Below are 25,628 nucleotides of genomic sequence, written 5' to 3'. Positions count from 1 at the left end.
TACATTTGGGTTGCAAGTCACACCCTATAAATAAAGACGGGTGGTGACTCTATTTTTCTCCTCTCGAGAATAAAGTCGGTCGTTTTGTGTCGCAAACCCGTAGTGACGACCGTTAAAATCAAAAACCCCAATGCAAAGTTTCTTTTTTAAATATAAATTTGAGAATGAGAGTTTGAGCACACGACCTTTTGATCGATCATACTTGTCTTAATCAGTTGAGCTAAGCTCATGTTGACATTTAACTATTTATATTAATTTAGTTGTTTTTTTCTTTATAAGTACCAGTGGTCATTTATCAAGATGCATGGTCATTTATCAAGATGCATTCAATCTCCCTTTGGATCTAGCCAAGATGCATTCAATTATATTGAGCTACGTTTGCTTCAAAAAAAACAATCGATCAATCAGTATAATATATATTACTTATTTACTTTAAAATAACCTAATACAAAATTTTAGATTAATATGGGGTCATTGAACATGAAAACTTCTTTGTTTTTTTAATCTAAAACCCACAATTATTTTATTAAACCATTAATTTCAATTATTTTATTAAAACCATTTAATTTCTATGCACAAATCTAAAACACAAATACAAATGATTCTACTAAAATAAGATAACAACAATCATCTTAAGATATTAAAAGTTTATTTGGTAACGTTTTCGTTTCTTGTTCCTATTTCGTTCTTTTTTTAATAAAGAAAAATTGAATTCTAGGACCCTAACATTCATGGATGCAATTGTTGTTGTTTGTGACTCAAGTACATTACTCCGTTCTTTGGGTGGGCTTATTTGTGTAAAGCCACATGTGGCTGGGTTTAATTGTGAGTGAAGCCATGTGTAGTTTTAACTACTTTTAAAACCCTTGTTTTTGTACGGTGAGATTGATAACAAAGAGGAGCAGAATTTTGTTGCACAATTTGGGGACAGCAGTCGAAGGTGAGAGGAATAATTTTGGGATTTTGCAAGCTTCTCTTTGAAGCGTTCGGAACAAGGAGTTTAAAAGTTGGTTTCTTTCTCCTTGTATTTTTCGTACCGTTATCTTCATCTTCTTCGTTGGGTTATTTTTCTGCCTGAGAATTTGAGTTTGATTATTCTCCCTCCTTCCGTTTATATTGTTGAGGATATTGAAGCTAATATAAGTTTGCCCTCACCTTGCATAGTGGATATAGACCACACTGGTGGAACCATTATAAATTGTGTAGTCGTCTTCTTAATATTGCTTGGTAGATTATTTGGATGATTGATTAATATTGTCAATTATAAGAAATAATGGTTATTGGTGTATTTTGCACAACAATGATAAAACAAGATTTTTATTTACGTGGGAACAAATAATTTGGAAATGAGAACCAGAAACAGGAAAAACTTAGGGCTCGTTTGGTAACATTCTCGTTTCTTGTTTCTCGTTTCTAATTTTCTTAAGAAATCTAAGTATTTTTCAACTAACTTTGTTTCTTGTTTCTTATTTTTTGGGAACATTCTCACAATTGTATAGAAATTTTGTAAACAACCAAAACTACTTTATCCTTTCTTGTTCCTATTTTCAATTTGTTCTAAAACATAAATAAAAAAAAATTTGCTTTATCGTACCTCAATTCTTAGAGGTTGGAACCATGCAATACATTTATCTTCATTAAAAATAAAGAAACAGAAACAAGAAACGAGAACGTTACCAAACGAACCCTTACTTTTGTCATTTCTAAAATTTATATACAATTTTGAAAATATTTCTAAAAATGAGAAACAAGACCATAAATAGTTGTCGAATGTTTAGATTTGTTATAAAACTAGAAGTGAAAAAACAAGAAACAAAATCTTCGTATAAACATCAACATCTCCAAACACATCCTCATCTCAAGAGACAAGCTTCAAACTTCAATACTGACATGGGCCACAAAAGTCCTTTAAAACATATCAAACTTCAATACTCACACAAGCCTCAAAATTCTTTTAAAACATTGGCCTTGGGTAATCGTCGGGACCTATCGAGTACTCGAATCCACCATTTATATGTGCGTTTCTTTATTTTCATTACAGATCAAAAATCAAATCTGGTTATTTCTGGGTTAAAAAGAGCAAGTACATGTTCTGAAATCATGCAAGAGAGTTTTTTGGAATAACAAAATTTGAAAAGTGAGAAAAGTTAGCAAAGACAAAGATCCTCAGCCACAAACCATAAGCAGCCACCACCACCACCGTCATCAAACTAGAACAAATGGGTTATAATCACTTGTTGCTTTTGATATTTATTCATTATATATAGCTTTGCTTTCAAATTAGTAACCCTACTTCCAACTCATATCAAAGCTGGCTACCGTTCCCAGAGCTCGACCCGCCGCTCCCGCCTCCACTTCCGCCTCCACCACCACTACCGCCACCGCCACCACTATAGTACCCGCCCATTGCATCGAACATCCCCGCTGGCACGTGCCCTATTTGAAACGCCTGCCCGTACGGCGGTAGCATCCCCACTTGCGGCCCATAATCCATACTGCGCCTCAAGATTGGCTCCGTTCGGATTCGATCGCTCTCTGACTCCCGGTAGCGGTTGAGGAACACGGTGAGTGGCTCGATGTAGTCGTCGAAGCCAAGCTTCCCCATGGCCCAAAGGACGTCCTCCGCCGTCACCGTCTTGCGCTGCTCTCGCTGGCACCGCTCGTTGGCCTCGCCGGTGATGAAGCTAATGTACTCCGACACACACTCTTGGATGGTCTCCTTGGCATCGTCGGATATCTTTGCATGGGAGGGTAAGATCCGCCGCATGATGCGTATCACGTTGGCGATCGGCATGTATTGGTCTTGCTCCCGCACGACGCACTGCTGCTCGTTGTTGTTGGCAGCAGCGGCCGGGGCCAGGGTCGGGGCGGCAGCAGCGGAGGAGTTGGTGGTGGTGGTGGCGTTTTGGCCGTTTAAGTGGTGGTGGTGGTTGTTGGCGGATGGCTTGTTTGTGGTCAGCAACATGTTCAAAGCTGAAATCAAATATATATAATATATACATTCATCACATTCATCAAACAATATAATTAATTGATGTCCATCTTCATGTCTACATATTCAACTTCAAAAAAAGAAAAAAAAAACAGTCCAAGATCTCAGATTAAGAGAACGATACGTTTTGTAGATTTTGCAAACATAAATTTTTAAAATGTGTATAATCCACCAATTAGTTCAACTTGAATAAAATAGTTATTTCAATCCTTACCTAATGATTCATAAGTTATTTGCTAAAAAGCTAGATCTGTTTAAAAACATGATATACATAACCTATACCATATATAATTTTAAACATTTGCCCACCCAGAGATACAATCACATCAAGTAAATAAAGAAAATACTTTCTTATTTGTTAAATAATTTATTTTTGAGAAAAAATAAATGTCATACTCATAAATTTGGAAGTGATGTATGACTTTTCACCCTAAATTTTTAATTTCATCAAACAAGCTAGTGTGGTATATTTCTTATTCTTTTTTTCAATTTTGCTAAATTTTCACTTACTAATTTTAAGGTTAAAATATCATTTTGATCCATGTACTTTGAGTTTTAGTTCATTGCAGTCATACTTTATTCATTTTGTTCTTATATCAACTTATGTTCACTAATTTTAGTCTTTTATTTCAAAAATGTTCGTTTTGATCATGTACTTTTAAAAAGTTACAATTTTGGTCTCTATTTGCAATAAAACAAATTTTGCATATAACGTTAAACCCTTTAATATAAAATCATGGTTACATTTCAATAAATATAAATATATTAATTGCAGTGTCGTGTTGAAATTGTGGTAGAAAAATAGGATTAAAAATAAAATTAAAGGGGAAAAAATAGTTACTTTTAAAAAATATAGGACCAAAACAAACATTTTGCAAATACAATGAATAAAATGATCTAAAGTTGAAAGTAGAGAGACCAAAATGAACATTAATATATGGATCAAAATGAACCAAATTTAAAGTATAAGGCTAAAAATAGTATTTTAACATTTTAAAAAGAAACAAAAAATCTCAAAAATAAAAAAAGATACACATTGGGTTCAACATAAATCTAAGTATGACACAAAATTAAGCTCCAGCTCACAAAGTTCAATAAAAAATTCAACCATATAGTGATTTTTTCTCGAATGTGATCAATTCCCTATATTTTATTATTCATCTATTGCTTTTAATGATTTTAAAATAAAAGTTCATCAGAAAAGTAAATATTGCTACAAAATTTGCAAACATTTATTCAACTCTAAAATCCAACTTGAATAAGTTGAAAATTTGGAGTAAAAATTAACACAAACCGGTCAAATATTTCCTTTTCCTTTATTTTATAAAAAATTGAAATATTATACAGTAAAAAAACTAGGAAATTATTTTTGAAAAATAAAATAAAATAAAAATAGCTTGTGGAAGAGAAAAACAGACAGCGAGTATGAAAAGTGGCTAGTTGGTGGGCGGGATGATGGTGACAGGAGCCACGCGCGCACGTGCCGATAAAGCGCGTGGGGGCAACGGGCAGTTAGTCCCGTTCCGTTGTGGAGAATGAAAATGCAGAATTAGGGCAAGAGGTTTTGGAGTGTTTGTGTAGGCAGAAAGAGAAAAAGAAGCGACATATTTTTTTGACTGTTGGATTAGCCACGTCAGCAAGACTGCCACGTCACCATCACCCTTACAACAGAAGAAACCAAAATATTTAAACGGACGCACCACCAAAAACCACCACCCACCATTCCCACAAACCACGTGCCATAGATACAGTGAAGAAACAAAGTAATTAAATTAATTATAAATTTTGTAATTACATTTTACAACCTATAATTTTAAAAGTTTCAATTTCATCCTTGTGTTTTAGAATTTATTTCAATTTAGTCCCTAATATCTTGAAAGTTTCAATTTAATTTCTTTGATTTGTTAAATTTCATAAATCACTCCCGTTTTTATAGATCAGAAAGATCCACCTATTTTATTTTATCTATTTGCCAGTAAACTAATACCATTAATTATAACCTAGAAATGATTTGTGAAATCAGTGGAATTTAACTAAATTAAAAGGACAAAATTGAAACTAATTATCTCAAACTATAGAGCCTAGAGATGAACTTTTAGAATCATAGAAGATGAAATTGAAACCATGTCTAAATCATTTCGAATAAATCTGTAATTTAACCTCGAAAACAACTTTTTAATTTTTAAAATCGAAAAGTTGATTTATTAGAATGTAATAAAACGCAGTAACCCTTTCATCTTCCCCCCTCTCTTCCCCAACTCCACCAAAGCAACTAATACAATTAATCAATAGAAAACGTAGGAAAAGTATTCGTAAAATTTGGCTCTAAATCAAAATGACCAAATTGAAACTAAGTATTTCAAAACACAATGACTAATTAAGAGCAACTTTTAAAACCATAAATCATAATAATAACAAATTTGTAATGTAACCCAAAAAAAAAAACACTTGTTTTCTGTTTAGATCTTAAAACTTTTGATCACTCACTCCCCAAAATTTCCAAATGGAATGTAAAATTTTGTCCCTCTTCTGGTGGGCCCCACCCCAGGAGTAAAACGCTTCATCTTCCCCTCTGTAGCTAATTTTTTCCCCAACCCCACCAAACTGAAACTCCATTAATTCTCAGAAATTAAAATAAAAAGAAAAAGGCCCTCAAAACTGAAACCCCCTCATATATACATGCAGAAGCAGAAGCAGAAGGAAGAAAATTAAAATTAAAGCTAAGCAGAAATATTTTACTTTACATATGGCTTTGTAGAACAGTTTCAGATCATTCTGAAAGCTGGAGAAAGATCGAGAAGGGTAAAAATGGAGAGTGGTATTGATGTAAAGATCTGAAAGAACATGCAAGAAAACAAAAGAGTAAAGAAAAATGCGATGCATGCAAAAATCATAAAAAGATGGTTTACCAGAGCTTGGTTTTGTGTTTGGCTGCTGCCTTCTGTAGCTATGGAACCCATCTCCTCCTCCTCCTCCATATTCCATGCCTCTCTCTCTCTCTTCCCCTTGTTTCTTTTTCTTTCTCTCTCTAACTGAATAGAGAGACCTAGCTAGCTAGCCTGAGCCTGTCTCTTGCTTGGGAATTACTTTCCATTCTTATTTATAGAGGGAGTCTCAGTCAAGTTTCGTTTATCCTTGGTGTAACAATGTGACTAACGATTCTATTACACTAATTTAATTTTGAAATTAGTGGTCAGAGAAGGCACAGATTTTGAACTAAATTGGATTAGGGTAGTAATAAAAAAAAAATTGTTTTGGGTTTCCGGTTGAATGGACCGGCAGTAGGCGGTTGCCGGTGGGGTGGCTTAGGTTGAATTAAGGGCTAATGAATTAGTGGTGTATTTACGAGGGAAAAAGAGAGAGAAGGGCATGGCATTGGTAATCACGACACCAATCCAATTGGGTGTTTTGTTTTGTTTTCAAATTAAATTTTTGCATGCACAGCACAATGGGAGGCTTTGATTCGCTGTGCCTCCCTCTATACTTATCTCTAAACCTCCAGCCAATCACATTTTACTATCTCTCTTCCCCTTTTTTTTTTTTTTTCTTTAAACAATATATACATATATAATTTTCCAATTTTTTTTATATGACGGTGGAATTTTGAATTCACGATATTTGTCCAAGCTAACAGAATCGTTGTTAAGAAAACTCGTAAAATATTAAATCCTAAGTAGAATATAGACTACTGTTTCAGATCTTAGGTAGAAAAATCGTAAAATATTAAAATTTGACTTTTTCTTAAACTCACGGGCTTCTTAATTGTGGTTTCTAAAAAAGATATCTAAAATAGTTCACACAAAATTCAACATTTTGAGCCCTAGTTATTTGGTTTTTGGTTTTTGATAAGTTGTTTAATGACATAATTTCAATTTTTTGTTTTCTATATTTTTAAAACATTTTTAAAATCTTATGTAAATTTAAAAAAAATGTTTTTAAAAACAGGTTTTGTTGGTCAAAATCTATTTTTTTTTCTTTTCAGTTATAATGCTCAACTTTTTCTATCACATATTTTTCTTCTGATGAATTTCTTTCTCACTCTAAATTTTTTCCTTCTCGAAATTTCTATCTAAAAAGTTTGTCACCCGCTCTAAATTTTTCACCTCTAAATTATTTGTATCATCTCCAGAATTTTGATTTCTATATATTTTGATTTCTTTTGTTTGTTCTAACATTTTGTTCTCGTCTTAATCTGAGAATGAGGTAGAGGCGAGAACTAGAAAGTTCCACGATGACGAAGATGCGGAGGACATCCCAACTCTCGCCCCACTTTTGTTGTCATCTCTATTTTATATATATTTTTCTCTCTAGGATATCTCTTCAAATCTCTAACTTTCTTAAAAAAACTAAAAACCAATACGGTTTGATATTATATATATGTGGATTATCAAACATGTTTCGTTTTCTATTTTTCAAAAACAAAAAAACAAAAAACTGTTATCAAACGTGTATGGTTTTTGTTTTAAAAACATGGAAAACTAAAATTCAAAAATAGAAAAATCAAAAACTAAAAACATAAATAGGTTATCAATCAGCCACTAGAGATATACTAGACATTTTTTTTTCTTTGTAAGTAAAGGATCTGTTAAACATAATAGTTAAAAGTTATAAAAGACCAATTATAAACTTATTAAAATTCAAAAGCGTATTAAACATAATAAATCTGAGGACTAAATTTATAATTTAACTTTTTATCAGATGGCCACCTTTGGCTGAATTAAATGTATTTTGCTAATTCCAAAATTTAAAAAAAAACTTGGAAATTTTTTAAAATTCTATTTGTATCTCTTTCTTAATTCTCAGCTAAATTTAGAAAAACAAAAGAATTATATAAATTATATATATGTATATACATACATACACACATGTCATTTTGCTAATCCCAAAATTTTAAAAAAACCTTGCAAATTTTTTAAAATTCTATTTTTTATCTTTTCTTAATTCGTAGCTAATTTTGGAATTAATGAATATATATATATGTATGTATATATATGTATATATGTATATATTATCATCGTGAGGATGACTTATATCTTCAATAATATTACCAATTTTTGTTTAGTACAATAAGTAGGAACGGAAGATTCGAACTTATGATCACTTGGTTAGAGAGATATATACCAATTATCCTTGAGCTAAGCTGACGTTGGGAATAATATTATCAAATTAAAGCTAATTAGGTCTTGACATTTATCAATGGATTAAAAAACCTGAAATTTGATATACCAATCAATGTGAATATTAAAAAAATGGGACACAATGTTATAGAGCCAAATTGAAGTCCCTGTTCTTGAGTTGTCATAAAAGGAAAGAGAGTTAATAATTTATTAACAAATATCTGAACCACTTGATTGCACCTAATAATTATGGTCTTGGCCAACTTCCCAAATTTAGCCCTTCTTCACAACTTCCATGCCTTACTCTTTTTTTTTTTTTTATCTTTTTCTTTTTTTGTTTGTTTGTATTTTTTTATTTTATTTTCTCATATCATACTCTACACTCTATATATAGAAGTTAAAGCTCACGTGACTTACACATGTTTTTTAATATTTGAAAAAAATTCTTGAATATTTGTTAATATTAACGATGTTTGATAGTGAAGGTATATTATAAACTTTTATAAGATCCATTTTTTTTCAATGTGTGGATCTTTAGCATGTCTCTTCAAGGTCGTGGTTCTTTTAGCTCATCAATCTTAGTCGGATCCCATTTTTAGGATCGAATGCTCTGTTGAGTTTTTTTTTCTTTTTGCCCTGATACCATACAGATCCTTAACATATATTGTCTAAAAATGATTAAATCAAACATAAATGTGAAGGGGCAAAAGAGAAAATCACAATTTTTTTTCCTCCTCGAGCCATTTTTTAATATTAAAAAAATAAAAGACTTTAAATTTTTCAAGAGTTTATGTAAATAATGATATCATATTCTTTAAAAGAAAATTATTAAGAAACGCTTTTTTTTTATATCATTAATAAACGCAATTTATTCGCGCATATTTTTGTATACCAAAATAGAAAAAAGATAAAAAGCAAAAAAGAAATATGAATTGCAAAAGAAAGGGTAAAATGGGAAGACATTTTCTCCCCTAGAGTTTTCTTTTTCTATAGATAATAATGTTTCTTGTGTTAGATGAAATTTTAATTTCAGAATTAAAATACCGCAACATTATATTTTTGTTCCTTGGGATTTGGATTTGATTTTTCTCTAGTCCATAAAATTTGAATTTAGTTTCTATTTTATCTTTAAAGTAAAAAAAATGACACTTTTGTAGTTAAAAAGAACACTTTTGATCATAATTAAGATTTGAATTTGATTTTTATTTGGTTCATGAGTCGAGTGGATCATTGGTTGTCTTCAATAAAATAGTCACCATCTTGAAGTGTGACTCACCTATGTCAACTATCATTGAATTCGTCATTGTTCTCATCCCAATTAAAGATATCCAAAAAGAAAGTCATGGTCCAGCTATCAAGGAAGATCGATCTCTTATTTGCTTTAAAATTTCCTTTGCATGTTAAGCATCACGTCATGATCTTTGCATTAATGGTTAACTCATCTCAACTCAAGGATTAAATTGAGACAAAAATCAAATGTTATCGACCAAAAGATGTTGGATTTGAAACCATAGAAAATCAAATAGAAACAAAACCAAATCGCTAAGGACCAAAAGTGTGTCGGCTTTTAAATTTAAGAGACCAAATAAAAATTAAACTAAAAGTTCAAAATTCAAGACCAAAATATCAATTTTGAAACCTCAACGATCAAATCGAGCTAAGTGTAAATCTTGAGTACGACCAAAAGTGTAATTTATCTTTGAAAAATAAAATAATGTAGAAACATTTTAATTCTAGAAAAATATAAAATCCTATTTTAAGGATTTCTTAAAATGAAAATTGGTGTCGCAACGTCATTGCGACGCGGAGCGGCCGACATCATCCCTTCGAGAGATAAGGGGTTGAAGTTGCCACCAATCATCAACGAGATGTGATTGGTCACATATTTAAAATAGTTAGCACCCAACAACACCAGTTCGAAACTATTACCAAATTTTATGATAAATTATCCTGTTATATTTATTGGTCCAAAAGGAAAATTTTTTTTGTGTTTTATTTTAAATGTCCCAAATTATTAATTCACATTTTAATAATAAAATATAAATCAACAAGAGTGACACCAAAGCAATTAGAAAAATTAAAGGCAAATTGCAGAAACCACTCATGAAGTATGGTAGATGTTACAATTATACTACTAAACTTTCCATGTAAAAAATAAACACTTAAACTTTTTTAAATGATAAAATTAGACTCATGAACTTTTAAATTTAAAAATTAAATCCTTAAATTTGTATAAGTGAGAAAATTGCCGTCCTAAACTTTTGATTATAAAATTAAATTGTTAAACTTAAAAAAGAAATTAATGGTTGCATATCAATTTTTCATCGTTGGAAGGTATGTCAAAGAGACCACAACTAGTCGGAAAAATTAGGAGAAACTAGATTCGAGAGGGAGAAGGAATTTAAGTTTTAAAATTGAAAATTCAAAGCAATAAGGACTTGATAACTTAGATAATGCCTCCTGCCATTATGCAACTACCCAATATACAAACTTCTTTCCTTTTCTCAAACAGATATGTTTTTCATTTATTTTCTATATATATATATATATATATATATATTTGGGAAATTTTATCGAACAAAATTTTTAATTATTTAAAACTCTCCTTTGAAGCTTTTAAATATGATTTTAATTTTTATTTACTAAATCTTAGGACAAATTTATTTAAAAACAAACAAATGCTTTTATTTTAAAATTAAACTTCTTATTTACTTCATTAAAAAAAACTTTCAGTATTTTATTTTTAAATAAATTTTATTTTAGAAGATTTCCAAAACTTATTTAAAATCTTAATTTAAAAGGGTCATTTTCCTTTTAAAACTTTAATTTGCAATTAAAAAAATAATATTTTATTTTGATTATAAAACTGGAAAACCAAAAAATAAACAATAAAATAAAGTTAAAAAAATCTACTAATTTTTAATCAAACAAAATCAACCAAAAAAATATGTCAATTTCCAATAAAAAAAATAGCCCCAAAATCTACAGTAAGATTCTGCAATTTCTCAATAGAAAAAAGCCTTTAAACTCTTCAAGAATAAAAAATAACAACACATAAATCAACCTCCTAAGATTTACTAATTTCCAAAACTTACAGCCCCTAAATCACCTTCAAAATCTGAAATATTTTTAACAAAATACAGTCCATAAACCCTTCAAAAATCAGCAAAAAAAAAAAAAAAACAACATGAAACATCCCAAAACCCCAACTATCAGGCATGAAAACAGTGAAAAGTAACCCCAAATAATGGAAAAAAAAAGAAGTTCCAAAAACAATAAAAATCACAATTAATTATAAAAACACACAAACACCACTTAATTCACCTTACTTACCAATGCAAGGAAAAACGTGGATTTAATCATCGGGATGGAGGGAGATTGAGAGTGAATAGGAGGAAGACAAATGGGTGGTGATGGTGGTTGATTTGTAGAGAGAATGAGATGAAGAAGAAAGGGAGTGAGGGAACGATGAAAATAGTCTAAGCTTTCGCACTTCTACCTTAAAAGAGAAAAAAAAAGGGAAAGAGGGAGGAAAAGAATGAAGAAAATTCAAGTTAGTGGGTTTTAACGAGGGAAAAGAGGGGAAAAAAATCAAAATAAAATCATTTCTTAATTTAATTAATAAAATAAAAACCCTCAAATAAATCTAACTTTTTTTTTAATTTAATAAAATTTTACCTTAAAACTAATAATAAAGTAAATGATGTGATTTTTAACCAAAAAAATTAAAATAAAATTTAATAAAATTAAAATTAAATAATAATAATAAAATTAAAATTAAACCGGACCGAATACGGTGTCTACAATTAATAAAAGAAATTGATCTATCAAATCATATTTGAATTCAATGTAGGATGAGTGTAACACCGTGTAACATCCATAAAACATGAATTAATAATTATAGGGACATCAATACAAAGTATTAAAATTTATTTTGTATTTCCAAAATAAATACCCTCCAAGAATTTTCAAAAATCAAATATTATTTCTAATATCCATCGTTGGATCTTTGTGAGAAAATTCATGTATGTTAGGAAATTAATAAAAAAAAAAAACCAGAACACTACTCAACTTTGATATATATTTTTTTATTGGTCACGGATTATCGAAATTATTATTTTTTATTCCTTTATGAAAATTATCTTGGATTGTTGAAATTCATTTTAATTAAATAATTTTATGAAAGAAAAAATTTACAAAAGAACACCACTCATTTTCAAATTTGATTTTTTTTAATAATAATAATAACAATAATAATAATGATAATAACAACTTTATGAAATTGATGAAGAATTTCATATATGAAATTTAAGAAAATACATAAGGAAAATTCTACTAAAACTTCAAAAATTAAGAGCCCGTTTGGTAATATTAGATTTTTTAATGCATGAAAGAAAGTGAAACGTAAAGATATTGAAAAAACGGTTGAGTATACGGATTAGTTTCTATGAAGCAAATCTTTATTTATGTTGGAAAAAATTGGGAATGAGAACAAAAAAAAAAAAACAAAACCAATAAACTGTTTAAAAATTTTCTATACAATTTTGAGAAGGAAAACATAACTAGTTATCAAATGCTTAGATTTTTTAATAAAATTAGAAACAAAAAACAAGAATCGGAACATTACCAAACGAATCCTAATTATTTATAGTTTTTGTTTATACAATTTGTCACACACTAACTTATTTTCTATTTTAAAAAGTATTGTAGTTGAATTTTTCTTTTTTTGAATTTTTATCTTAGACACCGAATTTCAGTAGAATTAATTATGAACTATTTTTTTTTATTTTTTCGGAATGGTATAATTTTTTTCGGAATAGAAAAAGAAAAAATTTTGAATTCCCAAGAAGAATAACAAACTTAAATATAAATTTGTTTGTTATTCTTTTTCGAAATTGAAAATTAAAAGTTAAAAGCAAACCAACATTCAAATTGTAATATATCTACGGGTATGGATATATTTGAAACATATATCGATAAATTCAAATTTCAAAATAGTAACTAATCTATGAAATTAAGCATGAAATTTAAATATAAAAAATGAGTTTCAATAAGTAAATAAATAATATATAGTATATATAAAAGCTACTATTAGGAAAAACTTTATGTACCATTTTTGCTCTCATTTTAACTCTTTTCACTATTTCTTTCAACGATGACAATATCCGACAGTCACTCCTCAAACCAGACTTTGAAGACCTCAGCAACCATAGTCATCTAAGCCAAGGTATGGGCAGCGACATTCCCTTCACGATTGACAAAACTAAACCCGATGCTGCCTTGCAGAGACGTAACATAACACTTGATACTTGAGGCTATAACACCAAACTCTTATTCATCCTCACAATCTCTACACAATAGGTTGAAAACCCGACTCGAATCTGTCTCGAGTTGGAATGAGGTGAAACCAGCATCATCAAACGCTAACCGAACACCTTCTTGCACCGCCAAACATTCGGCCAAATCAACATTAGGAACATGGGCCACACACCTTGTTTGGGGATAAAAATACCCTAGACATGTGGAGGATGCTCATTGGTGTTCAAGAATTAAGGGAAGCATCCCAGGTCCACCTCGAACCTGTCGAGGAGATTGGGTCCGCCCATAAAAAAGGCTAAGTGTAGAAGCCGAGGTTCGACCTGCTTGGGGTTCGATCTGCTGGGAATCCCGACAGGTTCAATATGAAAAAGACAGATAACCGCTGGTCGTGAGTATTGTCGGATCCACCACCTATAACTAGAGGACCTCATTTCATTCTCAGGTATCGAATTTCACCTCGAACTTAATAATGAGTTCGACCTACACTGACTTGAGCGTCAGAGAGTTTGCCCTCTTATGCAGGTTCACTCGTGGGTTCAGGTCGAGCCGGGGACCGGGTTCGAGTTAAGTTCGTAAAATCCGCGTTGTGCAATTTTTTGCGTAAACATTTGGCGCCGTCTGTGGGAAGGGACAATCTAAGTCATCCCGATCTAAAAAGCGTGAACAAGGATGGTTCAACCAGCAAACTCAACCAACACAGCCGACCGAAGAGCTCTGGCTGCCAACGATGGTCACTAGAGGGAGGTCGGGGCAGAAGTGGCAGAGGGCCAGGTTCATGAAAGCCATGGGACTGAGCCGCTCCATAGGTCGGCACGCATCACCACGCCCGTTTTTCCACCGGCACATCCAAAACCGTCTAAGGCCAATCGCGGCCGAGGTGGTGCCTCGAGGAGAACCACTCGAGGAGCAGCCCCAGCTCCTACTAGAGAGAATTTTGATGCACTCCAGAAAGAAATGGAGTCAATGTGCACCAGAATGCGCACTATGGAAGAGATGTACAACGAAATGGTGCAAGCTGCAGGTGCTGGGTCTCGATCTGAAGACCGGGCGGCGTGCGACGAGGTGCGCGAGCAAAAGGTCTTCACCTCAACCCAGTCGATGAGGAGCACCCTGGAGGAGATGAAGATGAGGAGTACACTCATCAGAGAGGTGATCTCCGCGATCATCTCAACAGAAAGAGAAGTTCATCCCTCCGAAAAGGAAGGTCTCCATCTTGCTCGCACAAGAACTCCAACCAACAGGTCGAATCTTCTTACAACCCGATAACTCCCGAGGGAGTGATCACAAGGGAGGAGTTCGACCAGCTTAAGAGCAAGTTCGATGCTCAGGTTGAAGCTTTGAAGGCTAGGTGCAAGAAGAAAGAAAGCACGTTCGATGATGGCGACCTGGGAGTGAAGGGATGTGAATCCCGGAGGGGAAACAGATTTTCGTTGCTGATTTTCGGGATACAAAATCAAATTTTACAGAAGAAAAATACAGGGGAAATTCTACCTTTGAAGAACGTTTCTTCAACGAGTTTCCCTCGAACACCACCACTATGTCTTCCTTGCTATCCTCTTGGGTCTCGGGATCGTGCTGGTGGGAGCAACTTGTTTGGAATGTCAGGGAGAGTTAAAGGAGAGCTTGATCGAGAGAAAACTGGAAGAGTTCTTGCTATGTTCTGTATTCTGTATTTTCGCAGAACTGCCAAGAAAACAAAACAGTAACCCCCACGTTACACTAACCTTCCACTCATTGCAGGGGAGTTTAATGTTATTAATGTTAATAATATATATATATATATATATATATATATATATAAATAATTAATATATAAAATTAATTTATTAATTAATCATATTAATTAATAAATAATTATTAATTATTAATCCAATTAATAATTAATAATTAATATATATATATATAAATCAAATAAATAATTAACACTTAATTATTTATCATAAAAATAGAATCATATTCTATAATATTTCTCTCGTATAACCTATAGTTCTAATGTACATCTTATGCACATTATTTTTAACCTATAGTTTTAACATGAATCTTATTCATATTAATTTTATTTGAATCTCATTCAAATAATTTCTCTCATAATATATAGTTTTAATTTCTAATTAAGTATATATTATAATGTATCAATATACATATAATCCCTTAAGTAATTTGAACATTTCAAATTCTTCCAAAACCTTGATCCTCGTTGTACCCGTTATGAGCTAGCAAGAGGACTTAATGGACCTACAGATCAGAAGCTCCAACGATGCGAGATTAATCGGTCAAACTCATTGACCGAGTTAATCAAGATTCGTTAACTACAGGTCATTCCACTAAAAACCCGCAGTTGCACTCTTCTCACTGTAGAACATTTTCGTGTCCACGGATATACAACCATAAATGACGAGTCAATCCTTCACGAGTGTTCGTAACTCAAGTTGGGTCAAATTACCGTTTTACCCTTGAGTTACATTTTACCCCTTAAACACCACTGCTCCTCTAATGAACAACCTGGTTATGATCCAACCAATAATCGGAAGTCCCTCTCGGCCAATGAGAGGGTGGGGCCCCTTGTTCAAGTCTCGGAGTCAGTATTTAAGGGAACACTCATCTACTCCCCCTAAAGTCGGGGATGAGTGAATTCCATCTTGTGAAGTTATGTTCCCAGCTCCCCACTCGGTCTCGTCTCCAAAATGGTAGGAATGTTGAGTCGGCGACTCGGGCCACTCTCACCCATACAGATCAAAGGACGAGCCCTCACGGGTAGGAGTCCATAACTCACTCAGGATTGAGAATGAGTTGCCTGGTCATCCTAAGAAATAGCAATTTATTAGTTAACGGTGTTACATCTAAAGATTGCCTATTTCGAGGTCCGGTCTTATACAAACTCATTGTATAGGATACCCCCACTCGCATGTCTCCACACGAACGACCTGGATCGAGTCGTCTGTAACCTTTACAGAATGGGCCGTATCCATAGTGTTGCCAGGATAAGGTACCCAGCCTTATCCATATACTATAGACCCTTTAGGTTATTCACGGGACATTATCCATTCATATATCAAGGGTATATCAAATATATACCCCGTATATCAACTATATACTCCGTATATATACTGTCCCGATTACATCACAAATAACCTTGGATGTTTAGTTTATTGGATTTTGGACAATGCAAAGCTATGATTCAACAACAAATTTATTGAATAAAACTTTATTAAATAGACATTTGTTTTTACAAAATACAAACTACGAGTTTAGGGCAACACACCCAACAGGGAGAATCGCCGTTCACCTCGAACATCTTGGAGGCTCCAATCCCTCCAAAGTTTAAGACTCCCACCATGAAGCCTTACGATGGGTCTAAGGACCCAAAAAACTATGTCGAGGTCTTCGAAGGCCTCATGGATTTCCAGGCGGCAACAAATGCAATCAAGTGCCGTGCCTTCTAGATCGCGCTCACTGGCAGCGCGCGCCTGTGGTATCAAAGACTGCCGGCCAGGTCGATCTCGACCTACTCACAACTGAAGAAAGAGTTTATCAGTCAATTCTCTTCACGCCACTATGATAGAAAAACAGTGACTCACCTCGCCACCATCAGGCAGAAGGAAGGTGAGACGCTGAGAGAATATGTCACAAGGTTCCAAGAGGAGCAGTTGAAGGTCGCGCACTGCTCTGATGACTCGGCCATGTGGTACTTCCTCACTAGCCTGGCCGATGAGACCTTAACTGTGAAGCTTGGAGAAGAAGCTTCAGCCACTTTCGTCGAAGTCCTGCAAAAAGCGAAAAAAGTCATTGACGGGCAGGAACTTCTCCGAACCAAAACTGGCCGACTTGAAAAGCAGATTGACCAGAAAAAGCCCAGCCAAGAGAAGAGGAAGGCTGAGTCCAAGTCTAAGGACAGGGGGTCATCTTCCTCCAGTGGCCGAGCTGAGTATCGAAGGTCGGATAACGGTCCCAGCTGGAGCCGACCTTATGAGCGTTGTACTCCGACCACCATCCCAATCTTTGAAATACTTACAAACATTAAGGACACTGGGATGGAAAAGCTCCTCAAGCGACCTGAGAAGCTCTGAGGAGACCCAGAAAAGCGCAACAAAGATAAATATTGTCGTTTTCATCGCGATCATAGCCATAATACGTCAAATTGCTGGGAACTTAAGCGCCAGATTGAAGACTTCATTCAAGATGGCTACTTCAAAAAGTTCGTTGGCAAACCGAGGTCCAACTTGGTGGAAAAGAAAGAAGAGAGGAAGCGTTCAAGGATGCCGCCTCGTCGAGATGATCGACCTGCAGTCATCAACACCATTTTTGGAGGCCCAAGTGGGGGCCAGTCTGAAAATAAAAGAAAAGAGCTAGCTCGCGAAGCCAGGCGCGAGGTATGCATCATTAGGGAGCAGATACCGACCTCCTCCATTACCTTCGACGACGCCGACCTAGAGGGGGTCCATTTGTCCCATAATGACGCATTTGTGATCGCCCCTCTCATCGATCACGTCTTGGTCCGAAGAGTACTGGTAGATGGAGGTGCATCTGCCAACATCTTGTCCCTTCCAACATATCTTGCCTTAGGATGGACCAGGTCACAGCTGAAGAAGAGTCCAACAGCCTTGGTGGGATTCTCTAGAGAATCGGTCTCCCCATAAGGGTGTATTGACTTGCCAGTCACGATTGGGCAGGATGATACACAAGTAACTCAGATGGCCGAGTTTGTTGTGATCGACGGCAGGTCGGCCTACAATGCCATCTTCGGGAGACCCATCATCCACTCATTCCGAGCCATTCCCTCAACGCTTCATCAAGTTTTGAAATACTCAACTCCCAATGGAGTGGACACGGTTCGAGGAGAGCAGAAGACTTCAAGGGAGTGTTATGCCTCCGCACTCAAAGGGTCGTTAGTGTGCGCCCTGGAAGGACAAACCAACCGGGACGAGCTGCAAAAATCCGAGGCCGACCTACCTAGAGAAGGCAAAAGGAAGTTCTCTGTGCCAACAGAGGAGCTCGAGCTTGTTTCTTTGCTTAGCCCTGAAAAACAAGTAAGCATAGGAACCAAGCTGGGGGCCACTGATAGGGAGGAGCTGATCAACTTCCTTAGGTCCAACTCGGACGTTTTCGCATGGTCCCACGAGGACATGCCAGGCATTGACCCGAAGATCATGGTGCATCGCCTCAACATAGACCCATCATTCCGATCAGTAAAGCAAAAAAGAAGACTTGTAAATAAGGAGAGGAGTGATGTAATTGTTGAGGAGGTTAACAAACTATTAAAAGCTGAATATATAAGAGAAATTATGTATCCCGAGTGGCTCTCTAATGTCGTACTAGTTAAAAAATCCAACGGGAAGTGGAGAATGTGTGTAGACTTTACAAATTTAAACAAGGTATGCCCAAAAGACTGCTTCTCCCTGTCGAGGATCGACCAGCTCGTGGACGCAACGGTCGGGCACGAGCTGCTCACCATCATGGATGCCTACTCCGGATACAACCAAATCAAAATGCATGTCCCAGATCAAGATCATACCGCATTCATAACAGACCAAGGTCTGTATTGCTATAAGGTTATGCCCTTCGGCCTAAAGAACGTGGGGGGCGACCTACCAAAGAATGGTGAACAAAATGTTCGCCAAACAGATCGGCCGGAATATGGAAGTGTATGTGGACGACATGCTTGTCAAAAGCAAGCAGTCAAAGTCGCATCTTTCCGATCTGGCCGAAGCATTTGAAGTTCTCCGGAAGTATCAAATGAAGCTCAATCCAGACAAGTGTGCCTTTGGAGTCTCCTCGGGGAAGTTCCTTGGTTTTATGGTAAACAACCGGGGGATCGAAGCCAACCCAGAGAAGATAAAGGCCGTGCTCGAGATGGAGGCACCCAAGACTCTGAAGCAGCTTCAGTGCCTCAATGGCAGGATTGCAGCCCTAAATAGATTTGTCTCAAGGTCAATCGATAAGTGCCTTCCTTTCTTCAAAGTCCTGAGAAAGAAAAGGCCTTTTGAATGGACGACAGAGTGCGAGCAAGCGTTAGAACAGTTAAAGAACTACCTCTGCTCGGCACCTCTGCTCGCCAAGCCATTACTGGGAGACAAGCTCCACTTATACCTGGCAGTGTCCACACCGCTGTCAGCTCAGCTCTAATCAAACAGGAAGGAGTACGCCAAAGTCCCATTTATTACACAAGTAAAGCCATGACCGAGGCCGAGACCAGATATCCCCAAATGGAGAAGCTGGCCCTCGCCTTAGTCACCTCGGCCCGAAGACTTAGGCCATACTTCCAAGCGCATACCGTCGTAGTACTTACCAACTTGCCCCTGAAGAACATCTTCCACAGGCCAGAAACATCAGGGCGCCTGATGAAGTGGGCAATCGAGTTAAGCGAATACGACATCTAGTTCGAACCCAGAACTGCGTTGAAAGGGCAAGCAGTGGCAGATTTCATCACGGAGCTCACCCCACCACCTCAGTCGACCGAGTCCAACCTCCAATGGACGATCTACGTTGGCAAATCTTCCAATGAGAGAGGGTGTGGAGCAGGAATCCTCTTGCTCGCACCAGGTGGCGGGCGATTTGTGTATGCCATGCGATTCAATTTTCGGACTTCAAATAATGACGTTGAGTACGAAGCGCTTCTGTCAGGCCTACGCGTTACCAGAGGACTGGGGGCCATCCACATCAAGGTCTTCAGTGACTCCCAGCTGGTCGTAAATCAAATTAAGGAGGAATATCAAACAAAAGACTCCCAGATGGAAAAATATTAAAGCAAAGTCAGATCCCACCTCGCCCAGTTCAAGACTTACGAGGTGAATCAAGTTCCAAGATCAGAAAATTCCAACGCAGTTGCCTTAGCAAAATTGGCATCAACATATGAGACCGACCTGGCCAGGTCGGTCCCGGTCGAGATCCTGGACAACCTTTCAATCTTGGAGCCAGATTTGATGGAGGTTGACACTCCAGCACCCTCGTGGATGGATCCAATCGTGGAGTTCATAAAAGGGAATCCACCGCAAGATTCAAACGAGCACAAGAAGATGGCGTGAAAAGCAAGCTCAGTTCATACTCCGAGATGGAGCATTGTACCGACGTGGCTTCTCCCTCCCTCTGCTTAAGTGTGTAACTCCTGAAGAAGGCATTTACATCCTTAGGAAAATCCATGAAAGAGTGTGTGGAAACCACCCTGGCGCCAGGTCTTTATCAGCCAAGGTGGTTCGACAAGGATACTATTGGCCCACTATCGAGCAGGATGCAAAGCAGTTTGTGAAAACCTGTGATAACTGCCAGTGCTTTACAAATATTATCCATCAGCCTTCCGAGCTACTCACCCCCATCTCGGCCCCATGGCCATTCGCACAATAGGGAGTTGACATCATAGGTCCATTCCCTTTAGGCAAAGGGCAAACCAAGTTCGCCGTCGTCGCTGTGGATTACTTCACCAAGTGGGCTGAGGCCGAGTCGCTCTCTCACATCACGGAGTCCAGAGTCACATCTTTCGTATCGACAAACATTATATGCCATTGCGGTATACCAAACGCTGTTGTGACGGACAACGGAAAGCAATTCGACAATGCAAAGTTCAAGGACTTTTGCAGGAAGCTGGGCATAAGCCATCTCAGTTCGTCCCCTGCGCATCCAAAAGCAAATGGGCAGGTTAAGCGATAAATAAAATTATAAAACGAGGACTCAAGCTGAGATTGGACTCCAGAAAGGGAAGATGGGCCGAGGAGCTACCCGAAATGTTATGGTCATATCGGACCACCCCAAGAGAGTCAACTGGCGAAACTCCGTTCTCACTGGCCTTTGGCTCTGAAGCTGTTGTCCCAGTTGAGATTGGCATGCCGACCGACAGGGTAAAGCAGTACGAACCGTTCAGAAATGAGGCCGAAATGCTTCTTAACCTCGACCTACTAGAAGAAAAAAGGGAAATGGCTCAGCTACAATTAACAGAGTATCAAAACAGAATGACCAGACATTACAATGCCCGAGTTCGACCTTGAAGCTTTCAAGTTGGACATTTGGTCCTCAAGAAGATTCAGAGTTATGTGGGCACCCTTGACCCAAGTTGGGAGGGACCATTCGAGGTCAAAGGCATAGTCCGACCTGGAACATATATGCTGGCCGACCTGGAAGGAAACGTGCTTGCACATCCATGGAACGCAGAGCACTTAAAGCGCTACTACCATTGAAATGTCAAAATGGTCCTGAAATGGACTTGTAAAAATTTTCAAGGGGCGGAACTTTTAATAAACGGAGTTATTTAATTTCGTGACTTCGAGTTGGATCAGAAATTAAATGGGGGCCACGGACTCCCATAACACTGAAAACCGGCAAGGTAAATGTAAAAATTGATTAAATTCAATCCTCAAAACCCACGGGTTCGAGGTGCGATGTCAAAATCAATTATGAACTGAAATCCTTTGAACGCTTGAGTTAAAGGTGCGATGTAGAAAGTTCAAATTGTTTAATATTATCGGACTTCCAAGTTCGAGGAAAAGTATCAAAGACCAGTGAAGGAAACTCTCAAATTCAAACCTTAAAAACAAACATAAGTAAAAAGGGCGATGTGGAAAGAGTTCCTCCCAAACTCAATCCTTTAAAGTTACGAGTTAGAGGTGCGAGATGAAATCAGTCATATATGAGTTCAAAAGCTGAAGGAAAAAGCAATAAAAGAACAGACAGGGCTTGCGGTACAGAAGTGGAGAAATGAAGATTCCACTGATTAAAGGACAGAGCCAAAGCTTGTATACCTTGCAACTCTGCCCAAAGACTTACACACAAAATTCAAAAAAAAAAAAGAGAAAAACAAACACAAACAACAAGAAGGCTCTGAAGCGTCAGCTACTCCTGAGGTGAGAGGACAACTCACTCTGGGAACCCAGAAGGTTGACTTCCTGGGATCCACCTGCTGCGAAGGGACCTTATCTTGGGTAGTGTCGACCTCGACCTGCTCCTGACTAGCAGCGTCTTCCCCTTCAAGGTCGGAGTAGTCAGAGTCCAGCTCCCTAATGTACTTCTCCACCAGCGACTGGGGGCCTGGAGTACTGTTAGGCCCAGAGGCTCTTTTTTCAGCATACTTCTTCTTCAGATCGTGAGGCATGTCGGGAGTGATGATCTTCATCAAGAACTTAAAGCCCGCATCACTGAAGTCCTTGGCAAACCCATCAAAGTCTGGGTGTTGCCTGAACGTTTCCTCCAAGAGAGCTCCCTTGGTGAGGCTTTCCTTCACCTCCTTGAGCTCGGTAGTAAGGCGCCCTATCGAAGTGTCCTTCTCCTCAAGGACCTGAGCTAGGTCGTCCTTCTTCTTAAGGAGCTGGAACTTTTCCTTCTCCAGCCCCTTGGTGATGGCGTGAGCAACTCGGAGCTGGGCCTTGTGCTTTTCTTCCTCTTTGTTTAGCAGCAGAGCCTTGCCCTCCACCTCGGCCTTCATAATCTCCACTTCGGAGCGAGCCTTCAGTAGTTCGCCCTTCATTGTGGTGGCAGCTTCCAGGGCAGCAGAGGAATTATCCTTCTCCCTAGCGACTAAGATTTCTCTTCCGTCCAACTCGGCCTTCATTACAACGGCCGAGTGAATGGAAGTAATGAATTCCTGCGAATACAAAGCACACAAAGGTCAGACCAAGCCACAAGTTGGGAAAACAAAAGTAGTGAAGGAAGCAGGTCTTACCTCAGCGGTGTGGTCAATGGTCCTTTGCAGCACGGACCCAGGATCGCTTACAAACTTAGATGCCTTGCGAAGGCAGTGATCCAAGCATGATGCCGAGATGCGGGACACCTGGTCCTTCACTCCAAAGCTCGACGGTTCAACCCTAAACCGCATTAGCACATCGGACGTCCCCCCCATCCTAGCTTCGGGGTCGTCCACCAAATCATCATGGCTCATGGGCAGGGTCCCACGAGGTCCGACCTCCGAGGAGGAGGTGGTCCTCTTCTTCTTCCTTCTCCTCTTCAAAGGAGACTCTCCCCTCACCTCGTTCAGGGGAGATACGTCCAACGCCTCGGACTCATTCGATGGGCGATTCTCCCCTGAGTGCTCCTCAGTTAAGTTTAGCTTGATCACTGGAGTGGGAACTTCAGAAGACGACCCAGCGTTGCCTTGGGCAGCAGGTCGAGCCGCAGCAGGAGTTGTTGGCTCCGTGCTTTGAATGGTTTTAAGGGCGTGAGCACGACCGTTAGACTTACGCTTCATACTACCTGTGAAACCGCACACCATAGCTACAAGATAAACAAGCAAAAGGTTAGAGATCAAAGTCAAAAGTTGAATTTGAAGCTGAGGTCGAGCTCGACTTACCGAGTTCGGAGTTTGGCCTTGAGGCTTCTATTGGACGAACTAAAGGGTTGTAATCCAACAACCCAGAGTCGAGGAGCAGCTTGTCGGTCACTAGAGTTTCGATCTTCCTGCCCTTCGGAAACCGATCCTTGTAATACTTAAGTGTATCAAAGGATGCTTGAGTGAGTTCGGGGATTGGCTTGATTGACACTGCACAAGCCAAAGGAAGGTTCGAGTTAGATATGAGAAGCAAAGAGTTAAAAGGCTTAGAGCTACATAAAGAAAGCAAGAGCGACTCCTTACCTAAGTTCCCAAACCTAGCGGGAACATCAAAGAAGGGACGACCTGACTCGTCCTTTGCCAGCCATTCCCCAGAGGCAAAGAACTACTTCTTCACCCATCCCTTTATGGAGGTCGACCCTTTAACTATGCCGTCTGCGCCTTTCCTTGTGCACATATAGTACCGACCCGACTTCTTAGCTATCCTCTTGGCCTCGAAGCACCCAAGGAGCTGATCAACATTCAGTAGCTCGGCCTCGTCCTTGTCCCGAGCTCGCAACTAGAAAAGGATGGCCAAAGCAAAAATGACACCCCATCCGTTGGGGGCCACTTGAGCAGGTGCCAGTCCAATTCAGTTTAAGAACTCCTGGGCAAAAGGATGAAGGGGAAGTCTGAGGCCGTACTCATACATTTTTAAATAAAGAGTGACCCACCCCTCTGGAGGATTGTCAGCTCTTTTCCCTTCCTCCGGAATCCTAAGAAGGATATCGTTTGGAATTTTAAACCCCCTACGGAAGGGTCCGAGATAGTGCTCGGGCATTTTCGAAGGGTATTCCAAACCTTGGCCTGAGGCGGAAGCATCACTATCTTCCTCATCATCAGAAAATCTAAAATTCTCTATCTCTTCCAGCTCGGACTATAACCTACGAGCTAAGTCTTCCCCAGAGTCATTAGACTTAGGAGGGGAACTGCTTATAGTCCGACCTGCGCTATCTAAACTATCACTACTGGAGGGGGAAGACATGAAGACCAGCATATTCAAAATAAAGATTAAAACAGGGAGAGTGACTGACCTACGAAGGGTTCGAGCTGGTTTCAGATCGAACTCTAAAAATTCAGGGAACGTAAGGTTAGACCTGAAGATTCGGAGCTATTTATAGCTAATCGGAAAAACCTCTACACCGTACACGTGTAATGAACGAGCGGCTAGAATCATCTCGAAATTTGCAACGACGAAATACTTAAGTGCTCCAACAGCCTGGCAGATCGAAACGTCTTCAACAACGATCACATTTTCTCTATGAATTAGAAGTCGCCACGTGTCCAAATTTGAGTCGGGTAACTTCTTTGCCAGATCGAGATCGAACCTGACAGAGAAAGGGCCAATGTTTGGGCATAAAAATAGCCTGAACACGTGGAGGACGCTTATTGGTGTTCAGGGATTAAGGGAAACATCCCAGGTCCACCTCGAACCTGTCGAGGAGATTGGGTCCGCCCATAAAAAAGGCTTAAGTGTAAAAGCCGAGGTTCGACCTGCTTAGGGTTCGATCTGCTGGGAATCCAGACAGGTTCGATATGAAAAAAGATAGATAACCGCCGGTCGTGAGTACTGTCGGATCCACCACCTACAAATAGAAGGCCTCATTTCATGCTCAGGTATCGAATTTCACCTCGAACTTAATATTGAGTCCGACCTACACTGACTTGAGCGTCAGAGAATTTGCCCTCTTCTGCAGGTTCACTCGTGGGTTCAGGTCGAGCCAGGGACCGGGTTCGAGTTAAGTTCGTAAAATCCGCGTTGTGCAATTCTTTGCATAAACACACCTCATTGTAGATAACATAACATACCTCGAAGAAGCACGGATCAGAATACCAAGACCAGCAGTAGAATTTCCCTTTCTAAAAGCTACATCAACATTCACCTTGAAGAGATGGGTCGGTGGTGGGCTCCAAA

At 37.9% G+C, this 25,628-nt stretch overlaps 1 protein-coding gene across 1 annotated transcript; it reads right to left on the bottom strand.

Moving 5' to 3' along the window:
- Positions 1–2,147: 2,147 nt before the first annotated feature.
- Positions 2,148–6,008, bottom strand: LOC148208695 (uncharacterized). Its single transcript, XM_088119265.1, has 2 exons — positions 5,902–6,008; positions 2,148–2,973 (listed from the first exon to the last, which is right to left on the bottom strand). The coding sequence occupies exons 1-2, from the start codon at positions 5,975–5,977 to the stop codon at positions 2,306–2,308; spliced, it is 744 nt and encodes a 247-aa protein (XP_087975391.1). The 5' UTR covers positions 5,978–6,008; the 3' UTR covers positions 2,148–2,305.
- Between the last annotated feature and the right edge of the window lie 19,620 nt (positions 6,009–25,628).

The sequence above is a fragment of the Momordica charantia genome, assembly GCF_013281855.1.
Source record: "Momordica charantia cultivar OHB3-1 chromosome 10 unlocalized genomic scaffold, Mcharantia_2.0 BLBB01000010.1, whole genome shotgun sequence".
Lineage (NCBI taxonomy): Eukaryota > Viridiplantae > Streptophyta > Magnoliopsida > Cucurbitales > Cucurbitaceae > Momordica > Momordica charantia.
The sequence above is the reverse complement of the archived record's forward strand: the minus strand, read 5'-3'. Positions and strand labels throughout refer to the sequence as shown.

Coding starts and splice junctions, on each gene's coding strand:
- LOC148208695 (XM_088119265.1), bottom strand. CDS start 5,977: ATGGAATATGGAGGAGGAGGAGGAGATGGGTTCCATAGCTACAGAAGG. Junction 2,974..5,901: donor AAACACAAAACCAAGCTCTG/GTAAACCATCTT, acceptor ATTTGATTTCAG/CTTTGAACATGTTGCTGACC.